Genomic DNA, 13,144 nt, shown 5'->3' with positions numbered 1-13,144 from the left:
TACGTGGTACTTGCTTTTGAGTATGTGTTTGGCCATGTAGAATGTTTATCTGTATGAAGGCAGTTTTTTTTTTTTTTTTTTAATGAAATCTGTTTACATTTGTTTCAAAAGTACACAGTCATTGGTGTACTTTTTTTAGATTAGATTGCCGAGATGGGAGTAACCCCTGGTGCCGTCAGACAACTAACACAGTGTACTTTTTAGATTAAATGACAAGAACAACTCTCTCATTGGGAAGAAATAGTTTGATATGGCAAAAATTAAGTTTATAAATAATAAAATCAAAATGGTGATACATATTTTAACAAATTCAAAATTTCTACCAATATATAATAAATGTATTTGGGCAGAAAAGGCCAGAATGACAAATAATCTGAAAATAATTGAGATTGACCCAGTGCCATTTTAATTGAAACACCATATAAAATTTATGTGGTGTTTCTATATACATGACTATACATATGCATAAGAAATACAGGTGTGTGTGTGTGTACAAAGGTACATAAAAAATACATTTTTTTTAAAAATTTATCTTTTTTCCATCTTAATGGATGTTAACTGTATGTAATCATTCCCAAATCATAACTCTGGATTCTCAACCAGTGAGCTGGATCTACTCTAAAGGGGGCTCCAGAAAATATCCTGGAGTTGGAAGTGAAAATCATAAATATAAAAGAACTGTGCATGTTTGAGTGGTAAGGGAGTTTGTAAACTTTGGTTTTTCTTGAAAAAGTTGTCTGAAGTAGAAGTTTGCAAAATAGCAAAACTAGTTTATTAGTTAATTGGCTTTTTAGTACTGTTTACATTAGTTAGTGTTTAGGTTAAAATTAAAACTTAAAATTAGCCTAAATATTACCATCTAGATTTTTTTTTTTTTTTTTTTCAAATTAAAAAAAAATTGCATAATCAACTATTTTATCAGCAAGAAAGTTCTTCCAGATGCATCACATCAGTTGTATATAGTATTTTCTGATTGGTATGTGTGTTTAGCTGTGTAGAATTTTTATTCCTGCAATGGCAGGTTTTTTTTTTTTTTTAAATAAAATCCATTTAATCTTGTTTTCAAAGTACACAGTCATTGGTGTACTTTTTTAGATTAAATGATGACATTAATCATCAATGTTAAATGACATTGATCATTTGTTAATTTTTTTTATTTTTCTTGAATACAGGTAAATGAATATATACTTATGAATATAGGTAATATTCATTACCTATGATTATAAGTAAATAATTTATCTTCTTATATTTTTGTAGTGGGAAAGTTGGACAAATCTAATAATCAGGTGATCTTCAGTCCTCTAGATGATGAGGATTCTGATCCAATGATTGGTCATAGCTTATTATTAAAAAGAGTAAGTTAGGAACTTAATGAATTTTTAGTTTTTCTTTAATCATGAATATTAACATAACAGAGATGGTTTGAAGAGTTTACTTGAGGATTTGTGAAGGTGTGATTTAATCTTTCCACCAATGTTATGGTTTAGGTTTTACTTTGTTATAAAACCAGTTGAGTAGGGTTTAATTTACGTTGTCATGTAACTATCTGTGACATCCATTTAGATTGTTACAATTGGTACTATGAAAACATTAACAATATATGACAACATAAATTGTGCTGTAAGAAGAAAGGACATTATTCTTCCATTATTATTATTTTCTCTGCTGCGAACAGAGAAAAGCCTATCCTTTTTAAGGATCCCATACGTCCCGGATTTATAGATTTTTACAGATCTGTCCCAACAAAGTCTACCCGGGACATCAAATGTCCTGGTTTTTTTCAAACCAATATTGTTTCTTGAACAGTTTCACCTGACACCTAGCAATATTGAATCAAGCTCTACTATACAAGTATCTCAAAATAAAGTAACCCATCCCCTGCAGTTAATCTTATAATAGTGACATGGAATGACCAGTACTGGTCATTCCATGTCACCATTATAGCATCGTTGTGCTACTTAGTTGTGATATAGCATCGTTGGGCTACTTAGTTGTGAAATACCTTTAATGATTTGAATTGGTTTCTCAGTGTTCTACAATAAGAGTTTGATTATTTTTATATTTGGAATATATAAATGATTTTATATTTTGAATATAAAAATAATCCTTCTTTCCTTAAAAATGCCAAAGAGAAAATAAGTGTTTACTAACAGTTTAAAGGAGCAATTTCCATTTATAAAAGAAAGTAGTGTTAGTGGTAATTCCTCAAAGTGCACACGCTTCTTGATTAGACTGGGGTTCGAGCCCGTGACCACCAAATACAGAGGATTCGGAAAGGTCAGGGAATGACCACTGCATATCCCCGGAGCAATATGGCCTTAGTTGCTAATGCTCCTAAAAAAAAAAAAAAAAAAAAAAAAAAAAAAAAAATTCTTCAAAGTGGAGTGTTCCTTGTGTTGTGTTGGTTGTGTTGTGTTTAGTGTTGGTCATGGAAGAAAGGCAGATATATTTGATCATGTCAGTACATAAAAACAAGGCTGCTGTGGCTGCAAAATCTTCCAGTCAATCATTAATGTCATTTTTAGGAAAAAAACTCCTCTGTGTGACGAAGAAAGAGATCTAGCTACAAGTAGCTATGTTTGTTTATCATACTATCAAACACAATCATAGTTTACAGTCAGACTGTACCTCGGCTCTTTTAAAAACATTTCTAAACAAAAAATTTACCTGTGCTCAAACAAAATGTAGGACTATTGCTGTGAACGTATTATCACCACTTGCAAGAAATTTAAATACTGGAAGACCTAAAAAAATACAAAGTATTGTTGCTTTGTATTTTTTATCTGTTGATCTAAAGATTGTACCGATTATAGTGAGGTATTTTATTCCGTATTAAGGCATTGCAACAGAAATATTAGAATTTTGCAGTCTCCCTGGAGAAACTTCCAATCTTATTGTTGACTACACTTTAAAAGTTGCTAATAAACATGACATTGTTGATAAAATAATAGGTATTTCAGCAGATAATACCAATACAGAACTTTGGTGGATTAAAAAGGAAAGGCAAAAACCAACATTTTTTCGAAAATTCAAGAAAAATCAGAAAAATAATAGGTGTAGGCTGTGCAGCGCACATTATTCATAATAGTGTACAAATTGCAGTTGATGTATTACCTATAGACGTTTGGGCGATTCTGTGGAAAGTTTTTCAGTATTTTCACCATTTCACAGTCAGAGTAGAAAATTTGAAATCTTCTTGTGATTTTGTGGAAATTAAGTATAAAACTGTTCTAGGGCATAGCAAAATAATTCAAGAATGGACTGTTCATTCGTTTAGTGTATTTGCAAAAATGGAATGGATTTCACTGAGACATCCTTTTGTTGCAGAAATTTCACAAAATGTGCCAAGGAAATAAAGATTATCCTGCCTAACCTCAGTATAAACGAAGAAAATCTCTTTGATGACTACAGTAATGTATTCAACGGAGAATAAAATGACTGAATGGAATAATACTAATTGTAAGACTAAAGACAGATAGAACAAAGTATTTGCTCATTTTCAGAAGGAACAAATAACCTGTAATGAAATAAAGTTACTTGTGGGTGTTTATCTTACTCTACTGGGATCAAATGCCTCAATAGAACATATTTTCTCTTTGATGAATTCATTGTGGACTGATGAGAGTGCCTTCAGCTGGACACAGTTAAATCAGTTTTGATTATTAAAACCCTTTGTAAGGACTGACATATTCAGAACAAATGTCCTACAAACTGTGATACATTTATGTCAGATAAAGTATGTTCATTTAATTTTCTTCCTCTTCACCTCTGCTAAGCACAATCAAACTAGAACATTTTCTCTGTTGCAGAATATCTTCACCTTCTGAATTTTCTTCTGCAGCATCTAAATTTCATCTATCTTCTGTTGTCTTTAAAAATTCAGTAATCTGGGTTTGTTTGCTTTTGTTCGATAGATCTTTTTGTAAATTTCATGGTATGGAGTTAAGCATTTTTGAAGCTCCCTTTTGAACTTTGTTCCTTTCAGTCGAAGGATCTGCATTCAAAAAATAAGATTCTAATTGCTTGGCTATGTTTATGCATTCCCATATGCTTTTTAGTGTAAAATTTGGAACTTCTGAGCTGTCATCCCCTGAAGTGATTTGGTTTACCTCCGATGCCATTTTCACCAAATTTTCACCAGTAATTCTTGAATGCCTTCAGTAGTCATATCATCAAAACCTTCCCTCCTACTGACTTAACAAGTTCTACTATCTCACAGATTCAGTTTTCTGCTGGTTTGACTATATTTCCTGAATGAACTAACTCTGGCCATACATTTTTCCGACACACAAGTGTTGATGGTTTTACTTCTTTGAGTGATAGAGACACTCATTGTACACATCTCTTCCTGCTACTGGGAGAAAATGCACCTCAGTGTTCATCCTGTCAAACACAGTTTGTGATCCATCATTTTCTGGTTGATTGTCCCTTACATTCAACCATCCACTCCAATACTTTCCACTCTCTCCATATCGAACATCTCTCATGACTTATCTCACTTCATAGGAAATGAAGCAAACGTAGAAGAACTTTTGATATTCCTAAAATATATTGACCTGTACAGGAGCATATAATTTAACATCTATAACTATATGTTGCCTATAAATAAACAGGAACAGACACAATTTAGCCTCAGTAGCCCTGGTGTCGTTAAGCTCTATACTAACAACAACTTTGAGCGATACAGCTTTAATTTTGATACAGTTCACAATCGAAAAATGTTTCCATGCTTCTGTCACTTCAATAGATTTGGAATAAATGCTTTCCAAAACCAGTTGTAATGAGTTTTAAAGGTAGATATAATGCATTGATCTAATGGCTGAATTAAAGAAGTTGCATTAGGTGTAGGAACATTATTTCAACATTTTGGATGATTTAAGTCTTTTGGATGTCCTGGTGCATTACCCAATAGTAATAAAACTTTGAAATCAAGATTTTTCCACTTTAAATAGTTTTCCACAGTTGGCATAAAACAATTTTTAGAAATGATTCTTTAAATAAATCGGCAGTTTACCCAAATTATGCCAGAGTTCCTTAGGTATGATTTAGGGCAGGAATTTAATTCGCAACAAAGAAATTATTCCAATATATAAGAACAAAGTTTAGTAATTCATAAATGATCAAATAAAAATAACAAAAACATTAAAAGTTATGAACCGCATGCTTTTAAGTCACAATTTATGGTCTCAAACAAGCACAAATTTGATAGCACAGAATATAACACAGGGATTTCCAAACAAAATAAAAATATGGGGATTTCTTAATAGGTTTTTTTTTTGCTTAATGACTAGACAATCGACAGCAGGGATTCACAAAAAAGAATGGAAATGCTAAAAAATTATACTCAACATAATAGCTGGGTTTTCCCCTGCCCAAAAGCTCAAAAATGCGGGGTTTGCCGCATTTCTCTAACCTTATTAAGGCGAAACAGTGTTATATGAGTACTGTGTTGTGCGAGGATTGCCGCAATTTATTAATTGTGTTAGAGCAAAACAGTGTTGTAGAAGTACCATGTTATATGGAGGTTGCCTGTATTTGTAAAATCTAAAATGACAGTGTTGAGTTTGGAACCATATGTGCATCATTTAATGCATGTTTTTTTTTTTTTTAATCCCATTCCGCAAGACTAGTCATGTTTTGTTGGCACCTTTATTCTGGTAAGTGCAATGCTGAGGCAACTTATGTAAATGCATGTAATGTATTATAAAATTACAGGTTATAGCCACTAAAGTAATTGTAGAGGTCTAATTATAGATCATTTTATCAACTGGATAAGTGATGTATTCCACTTAAAATTATACATATTTATAATCTGCATTCAGATATTTTAATGCACTTTAATATTAAAATAAAACTTTCTCTGCATCTATATACATAAACAAATTATTGTGGTTTAATTAATTTGAATTATTTAGTTTCTATGACTTTTTTTTTTTTTTTACTGAAAGTGAATGCCCAAAACATTTGTATAAATTTAGCATGCAGCCACTTCCTTAATTATTCAATTGTCTCATTATGCAAAGGAGGTTGAAAAAATGCAGATTATTCGATAACTTTGAAAGTTAATCTTCCACAGCGATGGCTTAAATTACCCCACAGTAAAATGTACTTAGATAGTATGAATCAGAGCTGTAATACTCAATATGTTCTACGTTGATAATAATATTAGTAAAATAATAAGAGGAGTTTACCTCAATATATTTTGAATATTTTCGTTAGATTCTTTTAATTGCGTTAATTTGATTTTTAATTGTTTTATATTGATTTGAATTGTGTTAAATTGATTATTTAATTATTTATATTTTACTCTAATGTACCGGTAAGTTGTCTGTTTTTTTCGGTTTTTTCATTTTAATTTCTGGAGCGTATCATACGGAAGTGGTTCTACGTATATTGAGGTAAACTCCTCTTATTATTTTACTAGTAAAGTGTACTATATGAACCATTCTCTTAAAATTTCAGTGTTATTAAACTGAAGTTTTTTGGGCAATTGAGTAAAACTTCTAAACTGATTATCCCTGTGGTACACCCTCAAAATCAGGTGATTTAATGATGCAACTGAAGACTGCTGCTTCAATTTATACATAATAGAAAATATTATGTATAAAAATCGAAATTGGGTAAACAATCAGTTTTATTTTAATAAAAACTATGAAAATTAAGACAAATGAAATGTGATTCCAAATCTTTATTTAGGTGGGTGTGTATACTAGTTTTAAACTGAAAATCGTGTATAATGAAATTAAGATATCGTTAGTTAAACTTAGGATTTAAAATTGCCTATCATGTGGTCATAATTGGTTTATGCTCTCCAATTTTTCTTTTCTTTCTCTCTCTCTGTCTTTTTTAATTCTCTACTCACTAAATATCAGATTGTCCTTGGTCCATGCAAGAACTTGGAGAATGAACTTAATGTTGTGGAGATGGAGACTGAAGGTTATTTAGCTGAAGATATAACAGCCACCTTGTGTTGTCTGCAGCCTTCTGATGGTCGAAAATTTGATCAAGTAAGTTGTTTTTGACTTTACTTTTCCATGCTATATTGTTGAATTTTTATTTTGTAATTTTTAGTAACACAGTGTTTCGCATAGTAATCACTGTTCTCAACTTTGTGCTTCTGAAAAGGCATGTACATAGGAACATCAATATTTTCCAGCAAATGGGCTCGTTCTCTGCATTTTAAGAGTTGAATATTTATATGTTATACTTACTTTATTTTAATACAAAAATAAAGTACAGCCCTTGAAAGAACTGTTTTTTTAAAAGGCAGATTTACAAATTCCAAATTGAAATTTAACAGTTTGGGATTCCAAAATTTTATCAGTTAAAACTTTTAAATTTATTAAGTATAAATTTCAATTAAAAATAAATTTTAAATTTAGAAACTTTTACATTTTTATAAATTTAAGATTTTTATCAGTCATAAATATATAATTGAAAACTAACAAACATTTGAGAGAAGCAAATATAAGCCAAAATAGAACTGACCACATACAGTAAGATATAAAGATTGAGACGTAGCACTGTGCTGGTTAGATTACATTGGAGCTTTTGGATATATTTTGATGGCAAAGGAAAAGGAAGACAAGAGAGTTCTTTTGTCTATGAACTTTGAGGCTGAGCCATATGAAATTAGTGATGTTGTAAATAGAGATGATTATTTATTAGAAAAACCTTTGAGCATAAAGGCAGGTAAGGCTCTTGGAGTTGATGGCATACACCCTACAGTTTTGAGGGAGAGTGCAAAGGAATGTATTGAACCATTCAGATTAATTATGAGGGTATCTTTGGATGCCCGGGAGATTCTTTTGGATTGGAAAAGTGAAAAGTGTCAGCATATCGACAGTACACATACGTACTGTCGTATATGTACTGTCGATAACTACAGACTGGTTAGTCCAACTTCATTGGTAGGAAAAATCATTTAATAAATGATTAAGAGTGCAATCCAGGAACATTTAGATAGGTATGGCATTCTGAAGGAAATATTGGATATAAGGAAAGGCAGTTGAAAGGCAATAAGGAAATTGACATGGATTTAAGGAAATATTGTGTTTAACTAACTTAGTAGGTTATTTTGATGCAGTTACCCATGAGCTGAATTTAGGGAACAATTTCAACATAGTTTATTTGGATTTTAGCAAAGCATTTGACGTGGTCCCTCATGAGAAGTTATTACATAAACTTGAACAGGTTTGAATTATTGGTAAGATTCTAAGGTAGATTGCTGGGTGGTTGCAGTGCAGAAGGCAGAGTGTTGTGATTAATGGATATTTTTCAGATTGATTGTGATCTCAGTGTAACCACTGTTGTTTCTCATTAGCATTAGAGTTAATACAGGCATATGATGCAAGAAACCAAGCTTATACAGCATCAGTCAACTTCCATTTCGCCCATCCATTTGCTCCAAAGGTTGTCCAGTTCTTCCTCGAATTTGTTTACACCATGAACTTCTACAATGACAGATGGAAGTTTGTTCCGGCTATCAGCCACCCACTGGTTAAAGGCAAATTTCTGCACATCTTTCTACAACTGTCTTTCCTCAATTTGAATTTATGACCCCTTAAGTTTGTAATCTAAACAAGTGGAAGAATCCCATCAGAATTTCATCGTGCTCAACCCATTCACGGCCTTATACACCTCAATCAGATCACCTCGCCTAGTCTTCAGCCGCTGCAATTTGCAGAACTTAAGCCTTACTTGGTAAGAGGATCCCTTCATTCCCCTAACCAATCTTGTTGCCCTTCTCTGTACACGTTCAAGCAAATCTACATCCTTCCTAAAATGAGGCCTCAAGACCTGTACACAGTACTCAAGGTGTGGCCTGACCATTGCCTTATACAGAGAGGGACAATCGCCTCCTTTTCCCTGCTAGCAAAATTTCTGTATATCATTGACAAAACCCCATAACCTGCCCTGGCAGCCTCTCTGCATTGCTCAGAAAACTTCATATCTGACTGCACAATTACTCCCAGGTCTTTTTCATTTTCTACCACCTTAAGTGTAGTACTACACAGTTGGTACATTTCTCTGGGGTTACTTCTACCCATATGCATTTGGCAATGTTAAACTTCAGTTGCCACTTCTCAGCCCATCTGCCCAAATTTTCTAGATCCTGTTGCAGTAGCACACTGCCATTACTGTCATTAACAACCCTGCCAACCTTTGTATCATCTGCAAACTTTGATACTAAGCCTGATATGCCTTCATCAGTATCATTGATAAATATACAAAACAACAGTGGACCCAACATCGGACCCTGTGGGACTCCACTAATAACATTAGTCCGCGAAGAGCAGCACCGATTGATTACCACCCTCTGTCTTCTTCCACTCGCCATCCTTTTATCCATTGTAGCAACTTACCCTTAATACCATTCTGCTCCAATTTGTACAGTAGTCTTCCATGCGCAACAGTGTCAAATGCTTTCCTGAAATCCAAGTATATGATATCAAAATTATTTTTTGCATCCAGTTCCTTTGTGAGCACATCATAGTACCCAATAAAATTTATCAGACAAGACTTACCCTTAACAAATCCATGCTGTGTCTGAATTATTGCTGCAGTCTTGTCTAGAGATCCTGCAATGGATCTTTAACCAGTGACTCCATAATTTTACCCTGAACAGAAGTTAAACTAACTGGTCTGTAAAACTCGTGTCACCCTTCAATCCCCCCCCCCCTTTGTGAATTGGGGATACATTTGCACATCTCCAGTCTGTGGGGACCTCCCCTGAGTCCAAGAATGCTCTCATAATTATGGCTAAGGGTTTGCTTATTTCCTTTGCTGCCTCCTTTAATATAACTGGATAGATCCCATCCATCCCAGGTGCTTTTCTTATGTTTAACTTCAACAATTTCTCTTCCAATTTGCTCTCAGTTATTACAAAATCATTAAGCACCCTGCTACAATTTGATAATCTTCTGGTATTTTCAAACCTCAATAATTCCTCATGTGTGAATGTAGATGCAAAATACATACTCATTCAGTTTGTTTGCTATCTGAGCAGGATCATCAACAGTCAAACCATCGATATCAAGTGGACCAATCAGATTCATCCCCTTCTAAGCCATATAGATCTATATGGCTTAGAGGTCATTTCCCTGTTTTTATCAAAACCTTTTTAGCTAATCAGTCTTTCCAGATGCGTGTAGAATCCAACTTCTCTCTCTCTTCCTTCTTGCCAAAAGGAGGAAGCACTGCAAGGATCAGTTTTGTGTTATGCTTTTTGCCATCAAAGTAAATTCCATCACAGAATAACTTCCTCCAATTGTAAACAGTGTCCCCTATGTCAATGACTTCATATTTTTTCAGTTATGCAGTATAAAGGTTATTGAAAGACAAGCCATTGTCTTAACTCCTGGGCACTGGCTAATGGACTCGTTGCAAAAGAAAAATTTGCATAAATTTTTATTGTAAATGTAATATTTGTCCTGAACCTGAATTGAGGCCTGGACAGAATGCTATTCCAGTAGTGCTAGACCCAAAATTCTTGGGACTTTTATATGATAAAAAATTGACATTTCGCAAACATATCTACCAACTCTCTACTAAGTGCATAAGAGGCTTGAATATTCTTCTAGCTTTCTCTTCTACTTCTTGGGATAAATGTACCTTACTGCACATCTCTACCATACACTCATGTGATCTAAACTAGATTATGGGTTGCTGATATATGCATCAGCCAGAAATAGTGTCTTTGATGGCTGGACTCTGTCCATCATTAGGTTATTATTATTGCTACTAGAGCATTTCAAACATCTCTTGTGCCGAGTCTATACATAGAAGCAAATGAACCACCATTATCACTTTGATAGAAACAGTTGTCTCTGAAGTATGCTCTAAAACTGAAATCCCTGCCAGACCATCCTATTTGGATATTTTTGAGACATGATGGGAAAATTTTAGTGCCTGTTAGGCTGCTAATTGTTCTTATGGTATTCATATCCAAGCATTACTCCAGGATTTGCATATTGTGATAGAGATGGTTGCCCAAACACCAAAGCAAACCTTTCAACCTTGGTGTGCTCACATTCCAGCATGCAACTCTTACCTTAAAAACTGGTTAAAGTCTGATACTTCGTCTGTCTACTCCAGCTCTATTCAGCACACTGAGATGAACATTCTAACTTCTTGATATTTTACACATATGGCTTGAACACTACTATATTTGAGGAGAACCACCCTGAATGCATCATATACACTGCAGAGCTACAGTTCTATAGTGTATATTCATTCTCTATGAAAATAAATTTGATACCTGCTTCTGATGGCAAATTGCTAATACATATAATTGTAATAAGGATAGTGGGAATGTACACAGTGCATTAAATTTCAGGTATGTTAGTTTTTTTTTTATTTTTTTTTATAGTAAATGAATTTTTTTTATATATATGATTAATAGAAGTGAAAAGTAAATATAATTACCCCCTAATTAATTAATTATTAAGATTAAAATTACAGAACACTTGTTAAAACTCTAGTCTTCAACAATCACTAAACATAGCTGTTCAGCTTAGTTACAACTGTATAATTTTTATTACTCTCCTTCAATTATACTTTTTTTTTAATTTTTTGTCATACATTGAGTAATCACTAAATTATGACCACCTACCTAATATGTTGAGCCACTGTTTGCACAGATAATAGCTGCTATTTGCCTATGTATTAAGTCCACTAAGTGTCCGAAGATGTCCATACAGATCCGCAGCCATGCTGCATGCAAGGCTTTCCGCAGTATCGGAATAGATGATAGTTGTGGATGTAATATGGTCAAAGCAGTGTTTGCGCCCCAAAACTACAAACAACAACAGTGAGGCATATGTGTGTCCATATGCCTCACTTCCCATTCCAAAACATCCCACAAGTGTTCAATTGGATTAAGGTTAGACAAATTGGGGCCAATCAAGATGGGTAATATCTTCACTGTGTTCCTTGAACCATTTGTGCACAGTGCAGGCCTTGATAACACAGCACATCTTGGAAGATACCATTTCTGTTTGGGAAAAAATGCAACATGGTAGGGTGAACACAGTCTCCTAAGAGAGCTGGTATACCTCACTAGTGAAACGTTGGTCTATATGCACCAGGGCCCCTAGTTCTTACCAGCAAAACATGCAAAAAAAATTAAGCAGGCCACCAATACCTGCCTGGATACTGGGCATCATGCATGATATGGTACAAGCGACACTGACTCATGTTGCTTGTTCCACCATGTGTGGAACAAGAAACATGAGTTCTGGAGCAAATACCTACAGCAACACAATCTGTGTGTTGCTCCAGGTATTTGGACTCATCTGAACAACATGTGGACACCATAGCATTTGTCATTGATGATGATCAGTGGTAAGGAGAGGGGTTGTCTCTTTGGTCATCTGATGTGGGACCCCATACGTCAGAGTGCCATTGTCATTTGGGATATTTCCTTGCATTCCCTATATTGTATTGTGATGTCAACTGTCACACATAAATGTGCCATTGAACCTGTACAATGCACTGCACCCTTCACTTACCACAAACATCCACCTTGCATAATACTGGTGGGAGGTAGTTTGGCCCGTTTGTGCCATTCTTTGTACACATTAACCATAGTGGGCCGTGAGCAACCGACAATTGTTTCCGATATGGAAGCACCCAACACACAAGATCTCACAATCATGTCCTTTTGAAACTCATTGATATCCCATAACTGCTGCATTATCATTCTGACTTGCTGTTGTTGTTGTTATTTGGTTTTTAGGAGCATTAGCAACTAAGGCCATATTGTTCCGGGGATATGCAGTTGTCATTCCCTGACCTTTCTGCATCCTCTGTATTTGGTGGTCACGGGCTTGAACCCCGGTCTAATCAAGAAGCGTGTGCAACACACCGCTGCTCCTGCCCTCCTGGCTACGGAGGCGCCACTCTGACTTGCATGACCAGATGCAGTTTGCCACTTCTCTAGTGTAAGAAAGTGTTCGGTTTATACTAAGAGCTATGCTGCATAGTACATCATGGATGAGGTGGTCATAATTCATAATTGCTGAGTGTGTATCAATGTGTATCATCACAAGTGATATAGCACATTCATGAGTCTTGCACAACAATATATGTTAAGCATGCACAGATTGTCTAAAGCTAATAATACAGCATTAAAAGTACATTT

At 34.4% G+C, this 13,144-nt stretch overlaps 1 protein-coding gene across 2 annotated transcripts in view; it reads left to right on the top strand.

The window, feature by feature from the left end:
- Positions 1 to 13,144, top strand: part of LOC150085730 (nucleoplasmin-like protein ANO39) — a 154,679-nt gene that overhangs the window by 23,529 nt on the left and 118,006 nt on the right. For both annotated transcript variants that reach the window (XM_090373466.1, XM_090373467.1), the window contains exons 2-3: positions 1,258 to 1,355; positions 6,873 to 7,007. In XM_090373466.1, the coding sequence (XP_090229592.1) occupies positions 1,258 to 1,355; positions 6,873 to 7,007 (233 nt within the window). The remainder of the gene's footprint in view (positions 1 to 1,257; positions 1,356 to 6,872; positions 7,008 to 13,144) is intronic.

Source organism: Mastigoproctus giganteus, chromosome 5 (genome assembly GCF_048544385.1).
Source record: "Mastigoproctus giganteus isolate SK-2022 chromosome 5, ASM4854438v1, whole genome shotgun sequence".
Classification (NCBI taxonomy): domain Eukaryota; kingdom Metazoa; phylum Arthropoda; class Arachnida; order Uropygi; family Thelyphonidae; genus Mastigoproctus; species Mastigoproctus giganteus.
Note: the sequence above shows the minus strand (reverse complement) of the source record. Positions and strands in the feature narration are given on the sequence as shown.